Genomic DNA, 20,264 nt, shown 5'->3' with positions numbered 1-20,264 from the left:
GGACAGGGAAAGATGGCACTGTTGTAGTTATTATCTGCCACTGATGTCCCTGCTGTGCACCAAGCTCTCTGCTTACATGTGGGAATGTTAACACCACCCAAGACGGCTGCTCCAAGGCCTGCAGCCAGAAGGCCTCCACAACATCTGCTTCTCCAGCCTCCCTGCCTTAGATTTGTGCCTGGTCCTCTATACCATTGGGAACTACACCCTTATACACTGCAGTTGATGTTTTGTCTCTTCAGATGCTATTATCAACGAGAACTATGACTACCTGAAAGGGTTCTTAGAAGATCTGGCACCTCCAGAGCTTAGCAGCCTAATTCAGGACTGGGAAACATCTGGGCTTGTTTACCTGGATTATATTCGAGTAATTGAAATGCTCCACCGTATTCAGCAGGTACCTAAATTCCTTAAACCATTGTCTAGTTTTCTTTTTCATAGGCACTTAAAACCAGCCATTTCAAAAAGTCATACTGTAGCAGTGTGTGGTGGTACATGGCTTTAACCCCAGCCCTCAGGGAGCAGAGGCAGGTAGATCTCTGTGAATTCCAGGATAGCCAGACTGTAGAGAGACACCTTTCTCAAAAAAAAAAACAAAAACAAACAAAAAAAAAAACCCAAAAGCCATGCTGTGCAATACAAAAGGAAACATGGTGGCACACATACAGTCCCAGCATTGAGAAATGGAGGCAAAAAGATCAGAAGTGTGAGGCCAGTCTAGGCTATGTGGAACTTTAGATCAAAAAATTTTTTAATTTATTAATAAATATGTTGTTGAGGATGGGACTTTGGGTTTTTTATTTTTGTTTGTTTTAGCTAGTCTTACCCTATAACCTAAGCCAGCCAGAAACTCACTGTGTAGCCCAGGATAGCCCTTTTTGTTGAGAAGAGAGTAAGTGTGCTGCACACCCTAGCACAGAAGTGGAGATTCGAGGACAAGTTGTGGAAGTGGGAAGGAAACTCAGTCTCCAGGGTTGGCCGCAAACACCTGCTGCACCATCTCACAGGCCAGCTCTGCTTTTCCTCTGAGAGTGTGAGCTGTACTCTCCCTTGCTACCAAAACTTGTGGTATGTTTTTATACCTGCCAGATCATACTGGGTTTTTGTTTTTGGTTTTTTGGTTGTTTTTTTGTTTTTCACATCTTTATGTTCTTAAAGTTTTGGGGGAGATCTTTTCTGTTGTGAGGTTACATACATACCATTGAACAGAAGTTCAGAGCTCAAGCTTCTCAGGTCAAAAAATTAGGTTTGATTTAGGTTTCCCACATTGACTAAGGAACTAAGAGTTAACCACTCTGTCTCCCCAGGAGGGTGGCAGGGAGTGGACAGTGGCATAGACTATACAGTGTATCCAACAGGGTTTTCATGGAGGTTACACAGAATAGGCACAGGGCCTTAGCATAGGACCTATTTTCATCCACTTCTAATTCCTCACACTGGGTCAGTCATATAATGGTCATAATTGAGGAATCACTGAAGAAGCCTTTCTAGTTGAAGTCAGTTCATTGATGCAACCTAGTCTTTAAGAACCCCATGGGGTTGGTGATTAGCTCAGTGGCAGAGCGTTTGCCTAGCAAGCACAAGGCCTGGAGCACTGTGATGGATTTGAGAGCTGTGAATGGAGGTGAACAGTTATGTTTTTCCCTTACTGAAAGTACTGATTCAGTGGGGGAAAACGCATATAAGTAAGGCAGAAATCACCCAAGAGTGAAAGAGATTTATCATGATCGCTGACAATATGCCAGGTCAAAAGAGAGCCTGATCTAGTCTGAGGGAGTCAGTGGTGCTGTGCAGCTCAGTCTCCACAAAGTCCCCATTGGGCTCCGCAGTTAAGAGCAGTTGCTGCACTTACAGAGGTCCAGGTCATAGCACCCGCATGATGGTTCTCAACTGTTAGTAACTTCAATTAATCCAGGAGATCCAGTGTCCTCTTCTTCCCTCATACGTGTAGACAGAACACTCACAGTGAAAATAGATGTTTAAACTTCCCAGTTCTCTCTTGCTGTTTTCCTCTTTACCCCATGTGTAAACATGGTTGTTTGCTTTACCTGGAAAGCTTGGCTTTCTCTTGCTAGGAAGGTCTCAGCTTACATAGGGCCTCCCCAAGGATGCTTCTCCTGACACCCCTACTCTAAAATAGACATCCAGTTTCTTTATGCCCACAGCTTATCACAGCTTATGATTCTTGAAGGTTACTTACTACTTGATATTTTCTTGTCTGTAAAGTTCATGAAAGCAAAGACCTCATTTTGTTTACCACTATTTAAGTCAGTGATAGGCTCTGGCAGAGGGTAAGAGTGTGTATAGACACGAATCAGTGAGTTCTGTAAGCCTTCTTCAGATTGTGTTCCAGGGCTAGGAAGATAACTCAGCAGATAAAAGTGCTTGTAGCCAAGCTTGACAGGCTGAGTAAACCCCAGAATGGACATGGTAAAAGGAGAGAGTGGATTCACACCAGTTGTCCTTTGGACCTCCACATGCTTCCATCCCAGCCATTCCCCAACACAAAATAAGTAAATTCCATGGAAAATGCATCTTGAATAAACCTGTAAAAGGAGGGAGGTGGCTGGAGATTTTGGGTGGTCCACGGTGAGAAAGATAGGTTAACTGAGAGTCAGGGTTGAGGTAAATGGGATAAGCTGTTGCTGTAAAGTATAGAGAATATAAGTAATGAATAAAAGTAAATGAGCTTTGTTTTTTAAAAATGTCTCTGAGCCAGGTGCATTGGCAAGGCTGAAATAGGAGGATAGTGGAAAGTTTGGGACCAGCCTGGGATATACAGTTCCAGGCCATCTGGGGCTACATATCAAGACCCTATCTCAAAAACCAATTGGTTATAAAATGGTCACAAATTAGATGTAGAAGGTGACACCAACAGTAGTGTGGTAAGTTGTTGGGTGTGAGAAGTAATGGTGGCCCAAGCTACAATAAAACCCATGGCAGAGAACCAGAAGGTTGGCATATTAGGCCAGCACTGACTATAATTGGAATCATGGGTGGATCTGGAGAGTGTATAAATTGAGGAGGTCCTGCACTGCTTTAGGAATGGCTATGAACTTTTTGTTTGTTTTTCAAGACAGCGTTTCTTTGTGTAGTTTGGTGCCTGTCCTAGATCTCGCTCTGTAGACCAGGCTGGCCCTGAACTCACAAAGATCCACCTGGCTCTGCCTCCCAAGTGCTGGGATCAAAGGTGTGCACCACCACTGCCCTGCAACTGTGAATTTAGAATAAGGAGATGTAAATTAAATGCTGGTTTGAATACCACCTCTTACAATGTCTCTGAATCAGATTTGCCCTAACGTTTTTTTTGGTGCTGTGTTAAAACCATGTGGTTTATGAATCATTATCTCAAGACCCGTCCAAGCCCCAGGCTAAGTATCCCTTCTCTTGTCTTCAGCAAATAGATGCTGTGGTAGTAGCATGGGCACTGCCACCAGCTTCTTGTTTTATCTCCTCCCTCGTATCAGGTGTCATTGGGATTTTGTGTAATCTGCGGGTAGGGTTGAGGTAGAAGTTACTTTTGTCCTTACTGGTCTGTTTCTCCGCAGGTGGATTGCTCAGGTTATGAACTAGAGCACTTACACACCAAAGTGACCTCACTGTGCAACCGGATCGAGCAGATTCCATGTTACAATGCCAAGGACCGCCTGGCTCAGTCAGGTAAGCACGTGGGCTCTGCTTGCTTTTGGCTTACTTCCTGTCTTATGATACCCCACACCAGTGCCATGTGGTCAGCACTCACTGTGGTTTCCTCTCTAGATATGGCCAAACGAGTAGCCAACTTGCTTCGGGTAGTGCTGAGCCTACAGCATGCTCCTGATGCCACCTCCAACTCAACACCAGACCCTCAACGAGTCCCTTTGCGTCTGTTGGCTCCCCACATCGGCAGGCTCCCCATGCCTGAGGACTATGCCTTGGAGGAACTTCGTGGCCTTACACAGTCCTACCTGCGAGAACTGACAGTTGGGAGCCAGTGAACCTAGCTCTTGCCATCAGACTCATGCCCATTCATACTCACTACACAGCAGTTTCTAGCATTGTTTTAATTGACAGTTTGCCAATTTCGGGGTTGATGTGGAATCCTCCCTCCCTTTCTGCTGCCCTAAGCAGCATCCACTAGTTGTTCAGGGTTTTTCCTAATACTGAACATAGCATACAAGGGCTTTTGGAACAACAAAAAAAAAAAAGAAAGAAAAAAAAAAGACAGGTCTCCATTTACCAACTTCAAGACTATTAAATTTCTTTTTCTTTAGAAAAATGGTCAATAAAACCTCTTTGGCAGAACCTCCAAAAAAACCAGGGAATTCTTTTCCATACCCAGAATTCTGAGTCCTGTGACACACCCCCTAACGTCTAACCTACAGCACTGCAGCTCTTCTGTATCATTGCTGTTTGAAATGATTGAGACAAGTGGCAGGACAGATGTCCGGTAAACGACTGTCCATCCCTGATGCTTGTCCCTGAAGATTTCTTAGCAGTGAGTGTGGGAGTCAAAAGAGGGTTGGACCTTGTTCTTTGACACATTGAAGATAGAAGGTCTGTCTGCTATGGAAGCAGATCTTAAAGGCTCTTTTGTTCATGCCTCGTATATCCTGTGGACACTATACCTGCCCTACTATCATGTGTCTCTGGGAAGCCCCTGATTTATCAGTCATCTTCCTGGATTTGCCAGAGGAGTTTGGATGAAGAATGTGAAAGGTGTTCCTCCCAATCCTCCCACCTAGCCAAGACCATTTCCCACCTTTCACCCACACTTCCAGAAGGTAAAACTGTCACTAAGACAGGCCTGGCTGGGCCCTGGGGGCAGATAGAAGAAGGCCTTCATCACATTGCTGCTGGCTGTGGGGAGTCCCAGGCTCTGGCCTGAGACAGCTGATATTTGGGGCTGTCACAGACAGTATGGCCACCCCTGGGTCTTTATGCATGAAGATTATGTAAAGGTTTTTATTAAAAAATTATATATATATATATAAATGACCTAGATTATTTTCCTCTTTCTGAAGCTACTTTCTTAAAAAAAATAAAATGAAATGTTTATAGTATTCTTGGTGGTATTGACTTCCTCTTTGTGTTTTGGGGGACTCTGGGGATTCCTTATCTAAATGTAAACCTCTTAAGTAAGAGAACAGAGGGCTAAGCTAGCTACACAAGCCTGACAACCCAAATTTAGGATCCACGTCAAAAGCCAGATATGTTAGCACACATCTGTAATCTTGGCACTTTTTTTTTTAATTTTAAGTGATTTTTTTTTTTTTAATGTGTATAGTGGTTTGCCTGCTTGTGAGTGCATTCTCTGTGTGCTTGGCAGCAACTCTAAACATTCTTTGAGAGCTTTTTATGTATATACAATGTATTGTGATCATCTAGCTGCAGGTACTTAGAGACTGCCTCAGGAGGAAGGCCATAGCCAACTCCCCAAAAGTTCCTGACCTCAGGCATACCGCGCGATTCACAAACATTTTGAACAGTTAGTGCTGCACCGAAATTCAGAGAAGCCCACTTTTTTCCCTTGCAGTAGTGGGAATTAAACCCAGGGTCTTTGCATGCTAGGCAAGATCTCTACAGTTGGCTGCCTCTCAGCCCTGTGGGAGCCCACAGAGGCTTCCTAGTGAAAACTTACGATGCAGAGTCAGAATCTGAGCTTGCTTTACCCAGCAGGGCTACATAAGGAGATGACTTGGTCTCGGGTGTTTACCAGGTGTTTGGAAGGGTCTACACTTGGCTGTATGGTGTGCTTTAATCTTGCAAGGGGGAGATCATTTGCCTCGCCCTTTGGCATATTGACTAAATCTCAGGTCTGTTGGGTATTGACTCAGGCCCTCCCAAAGCTATCCTGTGTTTCTGTCTTCTTGTCTAAGTGTCTCTCTGTCTGGTATTTTCTTATCCCTCTGTCCTCCACCTAAGAACCCACACAGCCCAGAGGCTTTTGTAAGGCCAGATTTAGGGACAAGAAAGTTACTGACTAGTAAATACAGACTTATGTACATAAATTCTGGGTTCAAATTGTTCCACTGAATATACTTTGTATTCAAAGCTTTCTGCTGATGATTGTTTTAAACCATGAGTCACTCCTTCCCAAGGGCAGTAATGATCCCCGAACTGGCTGTTTAATGGTGGCCTGTTTTGAGGATCAAAAGTCTACTTGTTGAACTGAGGCATGAGCAAATTCCAGGTAGATTTAAACCAAAGACATGCAACATCACAGAATTAGATAAAAGAACTGTGTGTCTGCCTTGTCTGAGTCTTCAGTTTGGACCCCAGAGGCCAGAGGTTAGTCAGCTGGCAATCCCCTCCCTCCACAGCTGACTCAAAATGATGGAGCTTCTGACAGAATTCTTTCTTTCCTTGTGCCAGAGATGTTTTTCAAAAACCATGTGCTACAGAAATGGCTAGGTGGTTTTAGGAGCATTAAGGATTATTGGTATGGGAAGTACTTACTCTTAGGACAAGTACTATTTCTATTAGTAAAGAAAAGGAAGGCTGGGCGGTGGTGGTGCATGCTTTTAATCCCAGCACTTGGGAGGCAGAACCAGGAAGATCTCTTGGTGAGTTCTAGGCCAACCTGGTCTACAGAGTGAGTTCCAGGACAGGCTCCAAAGCTACACAGAGAAACCTCTCGGGAGGAGGGTGGGAGGCTGAGTTGTAGTTCAATTGTTAGAGTCCTTGCCTACCATGCATGAGGTTTAGGGTTCAGTTCTCAGCATTGCAGAAACTGAGCATGGTAGTATATGCCTGTATCCCAGCACTTGGAAGGTGGAGGCAGGAGAGTCCAGAGCTCAAGGCCATCCTTGACTATTGGGACTTCAAGGCCAGCACATAAACTGGTGAGCACATAACTTGTAATCCCAAATACTTGGGAGGTGGAGGCAGAAAAGTTCAATGTCATCTTCTGATACATAGGATTCTGAAGTGTGGGCCTTGACTGTATAATCCTCATTCTAACCCTTAGCCTCTAATTCCTAACTTTAACCATAACCAGCCCCTCCCTCCTGCCCACAGTAAAGTATTAGCCTGGAGTGGCTACAGGGACCGAGGAAATGGTGTATACTGCATACCTGCTCCACAGGACCATCTGGAGTGGTCTAAGACTCAGCACCACTCCAAATGAGGAGGTTAGAGTTAACCTGGCACAAAACACCAGAGTCTAAGGTGTTGAGTCGCTCCCTGCAAGGAAAGCTGCTGGCTCTAAAAGGAGCCTCCAGAATTCAAGCAATGAATGTAGCTGAGCTGAGTTCTCACCCACAGGCCCCAGCCCCATAAACCTTTAAAGCCTAAAGTTTTGCACCTTCAAATCCTAGTGTCTCCAAACTTCCCAACCCCCAGGATGGGCCTTCATGCTGATGCGCAGAATTTGAATAATTCAGAGCCCAGCACCCTCCCTTGGGTGTCCATTTCAGTTGCTCTGTTCCCATGGGCACCAATACGTCAGCCCTGCAATTAAGCTAATTAAATGGTCAATGGAAGAAGTGCTGCTCTCCTGTGCCTCAGACCCCTTAGTGAGTGCTGATAGAGTTCTTGGCCCTGTTCTGCTGAAAGCAGCAAGCTCACTCAGAGACCAGGTACAGGGAATGGATTGGGGGGGGGGGGTGTTGAGAGGGAGTGGACAGAAAGGAGAGTTGAGAGGCAGACCCCAAGACCATTACAGAAGAAGAAGCAAATTGAGACAGGTAAAAAAGGGCACTGGTCATACAGAAGGGCAGAAGCTGAGGCCAGACAAGCTGGGAACAGCAGCAAGGGAGAAACCACAGATGCCAGGGGCCAGGTACAGAGTTGAGGGCAAGAAAAACAGGCTAGAAGGAAGACCTCAATCTCTGATTTCCAGGTACTATACACATCAGCCAGCTGGACCTGTTGTCCTACATCTGTCCTGAAAACTTGCCCACCCTCTGGCTGTGGTAGGGCCATGGAGACCAGGAGCTACCACCTCGGCCTAGGGTTTCTGCTCCTGCTCTGTCTCCCTGCAGGTAGGAACCAACCCTCTTCTGACTCTGCCTCTACACCTGTCCACCTCAAACCTCCACCTGTCTCCACCTGTCTCTTCAGTGCCTGCTGAGAACAAGCTATCTGGGGAATGTGGAGGAGGGGGTGCTGAAGACAAAGGAGACTTGCCTGATGAGATGGGGTGATGGTGGTGGGCAGAAACACCTGTAACCCCAGTGCTGTAGGGACCAGAGCCAGGAAGATTGCTGAAAAATGGCAAGGTGTAAGTTCAGTGAGAGACCCTGTCTCAAGAGAATAAGGTAGAAAGTGACAGCCAGACATCCAGTGCCCTCCTCTGGCTTCTATGCATATCTGAACACACATGAGCAACACACACACACACACACACACACACACACACACACACACACACGCACACCATGGAACCAGATGGTAAGGCTCCAGGTGCGGGGTGGAGGATGCACACCACGGCCCTTGAACTCCAGTCAAAGTGGACAATCCTCATTCATCCTCAGAATGCCTGGGAGCCGAGGGTAGACTGGCTCACAAGCTGTTTCGTGACCTGTTTGTCAACTATACAAGTGCCCTGAGACCTGTTGCAGACACAGACCAGACTCTAAATGTGACCCTGGAGGTGACATTGTCTCAGATCATCGATATGGTATGATGGTATAGCTCTGGGATGCGGATCAAGGGAAGAAGGGTCATCTCCTAGTTATCCCTTTCCTATGTTTTAATATTGATGATGATAGCCATTAATTAATTGCTGTGTACCCATTGGTGGCCCAAGACTTTACACACTGGAATTTATTGAACTCCCCTCTCCCCAAGCAGGAATTATCTGAGGGATGAACTGATGAAATGGAGACTTAAGAGCCCACCAAAGGCACACAAGTTCAAGCCTGGGTGGGAATCGGGCTGTTAGAGCAAGCTGGGTTTGTGGGTACTCACCAGAGAGTGTGTGCATGAAGCAGGCAGTGTGTGTATATATGCATGTCCATTGCCTGTCCCTGCTAGGATGAACGGAACCAGGTGTTGACCTTATACCTGTGGATCAGGCAAGAGTGGACAGATGCCTACCTACATTGGGACCCCAAAGCCTATGGTGACTTGGATGCAATCCGCATTCCCAGCAGTCTAGTGTGGCGACCAGACATCGTACTCTACAACAAGTATTGCCTGTCTGCCCCCTCTTCCCCTCTTTAGAGTTGCCCATCTGCCCTTGATATGCACTGAGTCCCCTCCCAACACCTAATAGAGTTGCTAAGATGCCTTGGAAACTTACCCCTAGGGCCACCTGTCAGGAGCCCTTCACTTCTCATGGCACTTTCAGTTTTCTCAGGCCGGCTCATGCTGGATGTCTGCAGGGAACCCGCTATGTGGTCCAAGCCAGTTGTAGCTCTCAAAGAGAACTATCTTGAGACCAAGTGCTTCTCTGGGCAGTTCCACCCTTCCAGGCTCAGGGGCCGCTGGCGATCTCACCAGCCTATGGCCTAGTCTTTGGGAGTACTCCTTTATGCCGTCTTTAGGTGCTTTGCATCTCCTACATAATGCATAGCATTGTGCATCTTTCTGGGTCCCTCTAATGAGTTTTACAGATGACTCCCTAGGTCAGTGTGAGGCTCAATTCCACCTCTGGTTTACAGAGGCTTTTATACTCTGCTCCAGGCCCTTCCAAGTCCTCGGACGCTGCCTCCTCTAGACCTTAAGATTGAAGTGAGTCTAGTGAGCCTAAGGAGGCTCACTTCACAGTGCTGCCCTAGACACTAAAGCCTGACTAATGACAATAGATCCACCCTGTTCGTGGGTCCTGGTAAATCCTGTCCTGCCTGTCCACAGGGCAGACACGCAGCCACCAGCCTCGGCCAGCACCAACGTGGTTGTACGACACGATGGCGCCGTGCGCTGGGATGCACCAGCCATCACACGCAGTTCGTGCCGTGTGGACGTGTCTGCCTTCCCGTTCGACGCGCAGCGCTGCGGCCTGACCTTCGGCTCCTGGACGCACGGCGGGCACCAGCTGGACGTGCGTCCCCGGGGCGCGTCTGCCAGTCTGGCCGACTTCGTGGAGAATGTTGAGTGGCGCGTGCTAGGCATGCCGGCGCGCAGGCGCGTGCTCACCTATGGCTGCTGCTCTGAACCCTACCCGGATGTGACCTTCACGCTGCTGCTGCGCCGCCGCGCCGCCGCCTATGTGTGCAACCTGCTGCTGCCCTGTGTGTTCATCTCCCTGCTGGCGCCACTGGCCTTCCACCTGCCGGCTGACTCGGGGGAAAAGGTGTCTCTGGGCGTCACCGTGCTCCTGGCCCTCACCGTCTTCCAGCTGATTCTGGCCGAGAGCATGCCGCCTGCAGAGAGCGTGCCGCTCATCGGTGAGCCTGAGAGTGTGGGGGAATGGACACAGAGCCAGCAGAGTGACAGCTGCTGCAGAGGGTGACAGAGGGGGCAAAGAGTAGACCTATCTGAGAGAACACCCCTCACCGCTAGGGGCGCGAAGGAGCCTTGGTGGAGGAAGAGCTGGTTCCCATCTCATAATAAACTGTAGTGAGTGATGGCTGTATGCCTGGTATTCTCCTGTGCACTTGACATTTGTTTGCTCACAGGAGTATCACTATGAACCCATGAATAACCAATAGGTTATTCCAAGTGTACAGAAAGGTTCGGTATCTGTTCAGGTTACAACGATAATCTGACCCCTCCCGCCCCCAAGCAAGGAAAATAATTAGGTAGCAGATATCTTCAGAACCCTGATAGGAATGAGAAGAGGGGAAAACTTAACTCTTATCTACGTCCTTCCCTTCATTGGCTTTGAGGGCCTGGTGCTGGCCTTCTATTTGTGATGAGGCAGCCGGGAAGCTCAACAGTCTTCATTTCTTGTTTGGGGCTCACAATGCTCTCTGTCCCACAGGGAAGTACTACATGGCCACCATGACCATGGTCACATTCTCCACAGCACTCACCATTCTCATCATGAATCTGCATTACTGTGGGCCTAGTGCACACCCAGTTCCTGCCTGGGCTCGGGTCCTCCTACTGGGACACCTGGCCAGAGGCCTGTGTGTTCGGGAACGAGGGGAGCCCTGTGGGCAGTCCAGGCCACTAGAATCCGCCCCCAGCCTCCAGCCTCCAGCTGGTCTCCCAGAGGGGCCTTGTCATGAGCCACGGTGTCTATGCCATCAGGAAGCCCTTCTGCATCATGTGGCTTCCATTGCCAGCACCTTCCGCAGCCACCGGGCTGCCCAGCGCTGCCATGAAGACTGGAAACGCCTGGCTCGGGTGATGGACCGCTTTTTCTTAGGCATCTTCTTCTGCATGGCTCTGGTCATGAGCCTCTTGGTACTGATACAAGCCCTGTGAGGGCCAAGGACTGGACCTTAGCGAGCTGTGGTCACCTCCACAGCACCAGGCAGGAATGACAGAACCCAGATGGTTGTTGGTACTCAGATAGGCTAGCTAGTCTCTCCCCAGAGTCAGGAACAGCTTTGCAGGACAGCACTTCTGACCTCACAGTCCACAAACAGCCTTTGTGAGCTGCCCGTCCTAACGAAGGGGGATCCAAAGCCCGTTTTTCCCTTAATTCCAATATGATTAAGGTCGAAGTATAGACTTAGAGAAGAAGATTCAGTGTCAGTTGAGCAAGCTGGTGCATTCCTGTAATTCCAGCACATGGAGGCTGAGACAGGAGGATTGCCGTAAGTTCAAGGATAGCCTGAGCCCCAGAAAATTTTATCTAAAAAATAAATACCCATCTGTGTCTACACTTGGAATTATAGTTGTTAGCTGGGAGAATCCATGTTATTTTTATTTTGTTGAGACAGTCTCATGATGCACCCCTGCTGGTCTGGAACTTGCTATGTAGCCCAGGCTGGCCTTGAACTCACATAGACCCACCTGCCTCTGCCTCTCCAAAGGCAGGTGCCAGCAGGTGCTACCACGCCCGGCTAGAGTGTAAGTTACTAATTAAAAGGACAAAGCTACCTTTGCTGTCATCCCTTGTGGTTGCTGTTACAGATCCTCATCTTGTTTATCTCTGCTAAGGGACATGCACTGTCTAGTTTCTTTCCAGAACAGAAAGTCATGCAGACTTGTCTCAGAACTTCCATCCATAATAAAGAAGAGTGTGCCCAGCACCTCCACCGTGTCCTGTCTTCTCCTTGGGGCCACATCCAGAAGTTGGGGATCCAGGTTTCACTTTATAGATAGGAATCTCAGGGTTCACAGATCAATGCAAAAATTATATCTTTTTAAAAATCACATTTATTTGTTGAAGTGTGTGTGTGTGTGTGTGTGTGTGTGTGTGTGTGTGTGTGTGCTTGTGCACCAGGGTACTTTTGTGGAGGTCACAGAACAATGTGGGTGGTTGGTTCTCTCCCTCTGCCATATGGGACCCAGGGATCAAACTCAAGTTATCAGGTTTAGTGAGAAGTACCCTTACTTTCTAAGCCTTCTCGCCAGCCCAGAAATTACCCTTCTGGTAACAACAGCAGCAAACAAACAAACAAAAAACAAAAAACAAAACAAAAAAACCCAGATCGGCCTTTCACAGGTCCCTGAGAGAGGGCCTAAAACTTTCTCTGTCGTTCTCCTGCTGTTCGTCCTTACAGTTAGACACAGCCACCCTGTTCTCACACACTGACGTTTAGAGACCTTAAAAGTGGCCCAGGTGGGAGCAGCACAGGGATCACCTCTCACAGGCCTGGCTGCTTTCTTGCTATCACATAGCTTCTGGTACTTTCTTTGTGCCTTCTTCCCAGTCCTTAACCATAAGAGGCTCACAACCTGACCTGGGAAATACTCAGGGACCAATGGAAACAGAGAGGCAGGTACTCTAACCTAGGTGGCAGAACAGTGGACAAGAACTTTCCCGGTAGACTTGGGAGGCATTTAAGTGACCCTGCAGGTCCCATGGCCAAGGGCTCTCCCCCATCATCTTCCACTCACAATGAGTTGAAGTCTTCTGGTTCCTACTGAGTCTGTGCCTGTCCCAGAGTCCTCTGACTTCCAGTCAGTCCCAGTCCTGCAGCCCTGAGCAAGGTTCAGTCTCCAAATTCTCTTCGGTGTCTCCGAGGTCATTACTATAGAAGGTCCCAGAGTTCCCTGCAGATAGACTGATTCACCAGGATCCTGCCGTAGTTAAAGGGCACAGGTGACCAGCATTCTTCAGGCAGGGCCAGTCAACATCTGGTAGGTCACAGGAGGCCCGCATTCTCTGGAAGGGCCCTCAGCACAAGGAACCAGAGCAGCAGCAGGCTCGAACAGGAGGTGGAGATGGAGCCTGGGGCTAAGGGAGGAAAAGAGATTTAGGAGCAGTGTGAGGACATGAAGGTGAAAGGCAGAGTGATCTGGAAAGACTAGCCCCCAAAGTGCAACAGGATATGGGGATAAGAGACCAGTGAGGGCCACGGGTTCCCCCATTCAGAGACCAATCGTCTCGAACCCCGGCCACCCCTGACACAAAGGAACCACTACACTGCACTGTGGGTGAGCCTCGAGAGCAGAGATCTGAGAGGCATCTAGTGATGTTGAATCTGGCTCCTCCATCCATGCCCTGGCTGGAGTAGTGATGGGTGGGAATGTGGAGGCAAAACTTCTAAACTTTCCCAATGGCTCAAATTATGCATCATCTGAATGTAGAGGCCCCGACAGGGATACAGTGGTCTGCTTGGCCAGTATCCAAGCACTCAGGAGGCAAAGACAAGAGAATGGCCCATTTGAGGCCAGCCTGAACTGCACACGAGTTGGAGAACAACCTGGGCTACAAAGCAAACTCCCCTGTCTCAAAAACAAAACAGAAGGTCTAGTTTGAAGTTGGAGACTCAGCTTCCAGTCACTGTGCCACCTGGGCCAAGTCTCTGGACAGTATCCAGGTTTTACTGGTTGACTGCTGGGTGGCTGGGGTAGGGACTGTCATAGTGGACAGCTCACAGTTCACCTCTGCAGCAGGCTACAGACACAATTCCTCACTAGCTGTTTGGTGAAGGATTGGTTGCTACTTTCTGCCCCCTGTCAAAGTGGCTGATGCTGAGCAAGGTGGCACATGCCTTTAATCCCAGCACTTGGGAGTCAGAGACAGGTGGATCTCTGTGAGTTCCAGGCCAGCCTGGTCTACAGAGTGAGTTCCAGACCAGCCATGGCAGCACAGAGAAACCCATTCTGGAAAATAAATAGTAATAAACTGAACCAGTGCCATTGAACTGTGCTGAGAATTCATGATATAAAGAGCCGGAACTCCTAGTACAGTTATGTCAGGGAAAGTGGAAGGAACCGAGGCTGAGTATCTTCCCTGCAACTGGTTACAGATCCTAGAGAGAGGGAGCATTGGGGATGGAGCAGGAACTGGGAGGGGATGGGGGGCAGTTAATTCTTTGGAAGTGGCCTATTTCTCACCTAAATAAGCAGTGGCCCAGGTAAGCCCTGGCACAGCAGGTGTATAAGAGAAGACCCACAGCTGAAAGAGACACAGGTGTCCTTGATCCTACTTACTTATTACAAACTAGGAAACTGAGGCACGGGGAAAAGAATAGTTAAGTCAGAGCCAAGACCAGAGTACAGTCACACTGCATCCAAGAGTTGGCTTTGACCTTGGGAAGCAGGTCTGAAGGAGCCCCGAGGACAGTAACAGGGACACTGAGTTTGCAACCAAAGAAAACGTCCCAAGAGAGAACTCTGCAGCGAACCGCCTCGCAGCCTGAAACAGGGCCTGACAGCAGCCCTCCTGAGTGCGCAGATGCTGCCACACACATACACATCCTCTACCAGGGTCAGCGACTCCCTTCTTAGGTAAAGAGGTGGGTTTATAACAATAAGAGGGGAGTCTAGAGAGGGTCCAGCCCCGGGACAGCCTGCTCAAACGACTTCTTACCTGAGCTATCCAACCGGCAGGGCCCAGATCCGCACTTCTTTTCTGAAAGAAAATGGTGGAATCAATGCTTCAGTGGCTCTCTGACTGGAAGGACCCTCGGGGATCTGCTGATCAAATCTTGATTCTCTTAGTCCTGCTCCCTTAGGTGGGCCTCCCTAGATCACATTCACTTGACCTGAGCCCTGAGGACAGCAGGGCGGCAGCCATGGAAGCCAGGATCTCGTCCTGGCCCGCTCCTGCTCTCTGGCCTGTAACTGCCTCCCCACCACACCCCAGCCTCCCTTTCCTGTGCCCTGTCCCAGACAGGGAGGCGCTGGTTTGTGTTCTTGGCCTGCCTTCCTCATGGCTCCTGATGCCGTTCAAAGTCGGAACTGAGCCACATTGCACCTCCCCCCATTTCAGCCATGGTCACCATGCAGGCCAATTGTCTGCCTCTTAACTATGAAAGTGAGGTCTCACTGAGCTAGGAGCAGTAGTCCACGGCCCACCAGGGGTTCAGAACAGGTCTCCTTCTTGTTCTTCCTCTGGCTTGACAATGGACCCAGCGGATGGAGGAGGAACAGCTGACATGCTCCTGACCACAGGTTGGCACAGGTAAACTGGAACTTAGAGCACAATATGCACCTTCTATTTCGCTCCCCACCCCTGCCCACCACAGGCTACCGCATATAATTCCCATTCTAGCTGGTAAAACGATAGCTCTCAAAAACTGAGCTTGGGCCTGGCGGTGGTGGCGCACGCCTGTAATCCCAGCACTCGGGAGGCAGAGGCAGGTGGATCTCTGTGAGTTCGAGACCAGCCTAGTCTACAGAGCGAGATCCAGGACAGGTACCAAAACTACACAAAGAAACCCTGTCTCGAAAAATAAAACAAAACAAAACAAAAAACCTGAGCTTGGGAGTTTTGCTCAATTATTTTTCTTAAACTTTCTTTGTTATTAGCGTGTGAGAAATAGGGGGAAGGGTGCTTCCCAGGGTATATGGAGGTCAGAGAAAACCCTGTGGAGTCAGTTCTCTCCTTCAATCTTTATATAGGTTCTGAGGACTGAACTGAAGAAGTGAGGCTTGCGCGGCAAAACTCCTTCACCGGGGGAGCCATATGCATGTTCCCCTTTACTTAGTTCTGTCAGCAAATGCCTTGGTGTCAATACTGTGACTGCAAATTAATTCCTTTCCAGCTTCCAGCTGGGACAACAGCCTGATCCAAGTATGTCTGTCCTCTCAAAGGCCCTGGCTGCCTCTCCTCCATACCTGAATGTGTCTGTTCCCCCACACCTCCAACTCCCATCGCCTTTATTGCCTGCTGAGCGCCGGTATCACAGGTGTGAGCCACCACCTTGAGCCTTTTATCATTTATGTATGAATCCCTTGGCTGGGGTAGAGGTTGGGGTTTAGAGTTGCCAAAGCTCCTGGTAGATACAGGAGGCCCATCTTTTTGTAGGACTGGCTGGCCTTGCCTGCTCCTCACCTTTGATGTATTCACAGTTGTATGTGCTACGTTTGCCCAGAGCGCGGAGATAGATGCGTGCGGGACCCTGGGCAGGTCGGCTGGTATTGACCACCTGGAAAGTCTCAAAAGGGGGGATCAGCACCTCCTCCTCTCCAGGGAAAAAGGAGTAACCCTTGATCGGGGCTCCGAGGCAGGTCCAGATACCAAAGAAGGTGTCCTCGCCAAATTGCTGGGCGGCAACGTTCTTGAGGGACGCGGAAGCAAAGCCTCCCAGCCGAACGGTGGCGCCGGGCCCCGCTGGCCGGAAGCGCAGGCCGTGCACCCCCCTGTACACCTGCCGGCACCCGCGAGATCGCTGGCTCCCGAGCAGCTGCAGGGCCTCGGTGAGCAGGAAGTGGAGGGTCTTGAAGGAGAAGCGGTGGAGGTAGTGTGCCCGGGAGCGGCCCGCCTCGCGCACCGCCGCGTTGAACTCCTTGTGCAGGGGGCTGTTGGCAGTGTAGGCCAGGAGCGCCACCCCGTGCTCATCTCGGAAACCCGGGGGTGGTGGGGGCAAGGGGGTTGAGCTGAGGCCCCACGTTGAGCCCCAGGCCATGCGCTCCTGCCATTGGGTGTTGGCCAGAGTCCAACCATCCGCGTACACTTTGTTGGCCTGGAACTCCGAGTGGTTGAGATCTGGCAGAGCCGCTGCCATGTCTGAAGCACAGCCAGCATACTGGTCATCAAAGGACGCTGGGGCCATGTCCAGGGGTGTTTCTTGAGAAAAGATGTCTAGTTGTGTGATGGAGTGACTTTGAACCTGAGGGTAAGGGAGCATCAAGGACTGAGAAGGTGGTTGGTCCCTAGGAAAGTGGGAACCCTGCCATCCAGCTCTCCCCTGCTCTGAGAAAAGGCCTGTCTACCGAGAAAGCCAGAAAGAACCCCAAATACATCCGGAGAGGAAGGGGATTGGGAACCACCTGCTGCAAGCTCCCCAGACTAGGTTTTCAGGAGTCCCCTAGGAGGGACACATGATTCCCAGGGACACTGGACATTCTTCCCTCTGCTTCCCTTCCCAGGATTTAGAGAAGCCAGCAGCTCCATATTCTAGACTGCTGCTGGTGGATGATGCCCATACCTGAAGTCCATCCCTGAGGCCCACAGACACCAGTAGGAGAGACATCATGGCTGGAATCTTCATGTTGGAGGTGACCCTGGGCAAGCTGCCGTCTCTTGTTCCTCATCTGGAAAACTGGGATGTTAATCTCTACCCCTTAGTAAAATTAGTGGACAAAGGGGTAGAGGAGTCACACAGCCTCTGGCTCCCCTGAGGGTGATCACACTGACCCACAGTGGCTCTAAGAAGGAGCCCCGTCCTCAGGTCAGGACAGGAACAGCCATCTCTAAATCAATGCTGCAGCTGCATTGCATGGGGCTGCATTGCGTGCTGCCCCTTTTCTGTCTGTCTGTTTTAAACAGGGTTTCATATACCCATGATGACCTAGAACTGGCTCCTGAGACAAAGATGACCTTTAACCTTTGACCCTCCTGCTTCCACCTCCTAAATGCAGGTGTAATGGATATGGGCTACCTACTCATTTTACTACAGAGTAAGACAGATGTATTTTACTACAACGTAATGCTGGTTGTAAGAAGGTGAGTGTGTGAAAGAGTGTCCTTTTCCCCTTCTCTCTGCTCACCCATTCCAGCCTTACACACTCCTGACCATGGGAAGGATGGCCAGTGATATAATGTGTCTTCCAATGCCTTTCTCAGAAAATATTTGAGCAGTGTAATTAACTGTCTCTTTTCAATGCTGGAGGTCAAACCCAGAGCCTTGTGTATGCTAGACAAGCACTCTCCCATCGAGCTTCTGAATAATATATTAAATATTCGTACACACACGCACACACATACACACACATGATGTTCTGTATGCAGAGTCTTAGATTTGCTGTCCTTTTGTTTTCTAAAGAAAAATGTTTACGTATACACATCCTGTAAATATATCCTTTTGAGGAACAATTCATCAGGGAATTCCTTCCGAGTAAGTGCCCTTATAGCTACCTTTACATTACAATGGTCACATGATGTGTTTCGTGGGATAGTCAATGAGTGGGCACATGGATTTTTTTAAATAATGTTTGGTTTGCTTTGAGGCAGGATCTGACCCTATAGTCCAGGCCAACCTTAAACTCACTCTGTGTCCCAAGTGGTCTGCCAGCCTCGGCTTCCTGAGTGCTGGGATGCAGGAGTGCCCCCATGCCTGGCCTACTGATTGCTTTTTAATTTCATTGATGTGGTCTGGAAATCTATGTATACTTGTATTGCCATCACCGCCCCGAAAGTTTTCTCTTGTACTCTATTGTCATCTATCCTGTGCCACTGCCAGTGCCTGGCAGTCAGTCAAGAAACGGAAGTGAATGTGCTTCAGAGAAAGGTGATGGTGGGGTGGGGCAACCAGTAACCCCAGCATGTAAGAGGCCGAGGCAGGAAGATGGTGGGCCCGAGGCCATCCTGGGACTCCACGAGGTCCTAGCTCAAAAACAAAAATAAAACCCCCAGAAGAGCCGGGCAGTGGTGGCACTCGCCTTTAATCCCAGCACTCGGGAGGCAGAGCCAGGTGGATCTCTGAGTTCGAGGTCAGCCTGGGCTACAGAGTGAGTTCCAGGAAAGGTGCCAGAGCTACACAGAGAAACCCTGTCTGGAAAACAAAAAACCAAAAACAAAACAAAACAAAAATCCAGAAGAGTAATTTGCATCATTGAGGTGGAAGTCAGGCAGAGATGAGATCCCAGGAAGGATGGGCTGGAGAAACCAAGAGAAGCTGGGGAGTGAGCCTAGGCTTAGGAAGAGCCAGGCTCTGGGGTTTCATGAGGCTTTTACTTCCAGCCCTTGGGCTCAGTGAGAACCCTGGAACTCTTTGATATCACCCTTTAGGCTTAATCCAGCTTGGGATAGCTCCTGTGATCGTGCCAACAGAAGACAAGCTGTAAATACATATCATTTCCGTCTTTTTTTTTTTTTTTTCTTCAGAGCTGAGGACCGAACCCAGAGCCTTTCACTTGCTAGGCAAGCGCTCTACCACTGAGCTAAATCCCCAACCCCTGTCTCTTCCTTACGAGATCTCCCTGTCTCCCTGCTAGTGCATTCACCATGGAGCAGGGAGAACAATGTCCCCCTCTCTCTCTCTTTTTTCTTTATTTTTGGTTTTTTGAGACAGGGTTTCTCTGTGTATCTTTGGAGCCTGTCCTGGAACTCACCCTGTAGACCAGGCTGGCCTCGAACTCACAGAGATCCTCCTGCCTCTGCCTCCCGAGTGCTGGGATTACAGGCGTGCGCCACCACCGCCCGGCTTTTTTTTTTTTTTTTTTTTTTTTTAAATAAAAACTTCTGCGCTAAAACTGACTGGAAGAAATATCTCAAAAAACTGAGAAAAAAATGCAAAATTGAGAATTGTGAGAGAAAAGATGATTACATATCCTTTTTGTTGTTGTTGTTTTGTTTTTTCAAGACAGAGTTTCACTGTGTGGCCCTGGCTGTCCTGGAACTCACTCTGTAGACCAGGCTGGCTTCAGACTCACAGAGATCCGCCTGCCTCTGCCTCCCCTGCTCAGCCATTTTTTAAATCTTAAAAAATAAATAAATAAATAAATAAATAAAAGAAAGAAAGAAAGGAAAGAAAAAGAAACAAGGAGAGGCTTATCATCATGCACAAGGCCCTGTGTTTGATTCCCAATACCTCCTAGAAGTCAAGCATGGTAGCACATGCCAGAAATTCGGGGTCTCAGGAGGTAGAGAGCTCAAGGCTGCACAGTGAGTCCCAGGCCAGCCTGGAATACACAAGACCCTGTCTCAAAACAAAGCAGCAAAATGAAATAAAGACATCCCTCTATGCACTCTTGGTAGCCCAAGGTATTCTGGCTTTGGATCTGCTCAGTGTGACCTTGCCCCTGGGGACTTTTAGTCTCTTCTTGGCTCCTACAGTACAGGATATATGGACCACCTCTTGGGCAGGGCTTCTGCCCTCCACTCT

The 20,264-nt window shown here is 49.0% G+C and overlaps 3 protein-coding genes across 5 annotated transcripts in view; 2 read left to right on the top strand and 1 right to left on the bottom strand.

The window, feature by feature from the left end:
- Nup98 (nucleoporin 98 and 96 precursor) overlaps positions 1-5,042 on the top strand; it is an 88,995-nt gene extending 83,953 nt beyond the window's left edge. For 2 of the 3 annotated variants that reach the window (XM_036187670.1, XM_036187661.1), the window contains exons 31-33: positions 243-397; positions 3,549-3,660; positions 3,760-4,187. In XM_036187670.1, the coding sequence (XP_036043563.1) occupies positions 243-397; positions 3,549-3,660; positions 3,760-3,977 (485 nt within the window). In that variant the 3' untranslated portion in view covers positions 3,978-4,187. Of the gene's footprint in view, positions 1-242; positions 398-3,548; positions 3,661-3,759 lie in introns of all 3 variants that reach the window. The other variant, XM_036187651.1, reaches the window with a different exon arrangement.
- Positions 5,043-7,882: 2,840 nt separating this feature from the next.
- Chrna10 (cholinergic receptor nicotinic alpha 10 subunit) lies at positions 7,883-11,640 on the top strand. Its single transcript, XM_036187680.1, has 5 exons — positions 7,883-7,964; positions 8,457-8,602; positions 8,959-9,113; positions 9,781-10,313; positions 10,850-11,640. The coding sequence occupies exons 1-5, from the start codon at positions 7,904-7,906 to the stop codon at positions 11,296-11,298; spliced, it is 1,344 nt and encodes a 447-aa protein (XP_036043573.1). The 5' UTR covers positions 7,883-7,903; the 3' UTR covers positions 11,299-11,640.
- Positions 11,641-13,130: 1,490 nt separating this feature from the next.
- On the bottom strand, positions 13,131-17,433 carry Art1 (ADP-ribosyltransferase 1). The gene is made up of 4 exons (XM_036187583.1): positions 17,367-17,433; positions 16,271-17,048; positions 14,804-14,845; positions 13,131-13,222 (listed from the first exon to the last, which is right to left on the bottom strand). The coding sequence occupies exons 1-4, from the start codon at positions 17,427-17,429 to the stop codon at positions 13,131-13,133; spliced, it is 975 nt and encodes a 324-aa protein (XP_036043476.1). The 5' UTR covers positions 17,430-17,433.
- Between the last annotated feature and the right edge of the window lie 2,831 nt (positions 17,434-20,264).

The sequence above is a fragment of the Onychomys torridus genome, chromosome 1 (genome assembly GCF_903995425.1).
Source record: "Onychomys torridus chromosome 1, mOncTor1.1, whole genome shotgun sequence".
In the NCBI taxonomy this organism is placed as follows: domain Eukaryota; kingdom Metazoa; phylum Chordata; class Mammalia; order Rodentia; family Cricetidae; genus Onychomys; species Onychomys torridus.
The sequence above is the reverse complement of the archived record's forward strand: the minus strand, read 5'-3'. Positions and strand labels throughout refer to the sequence as shown.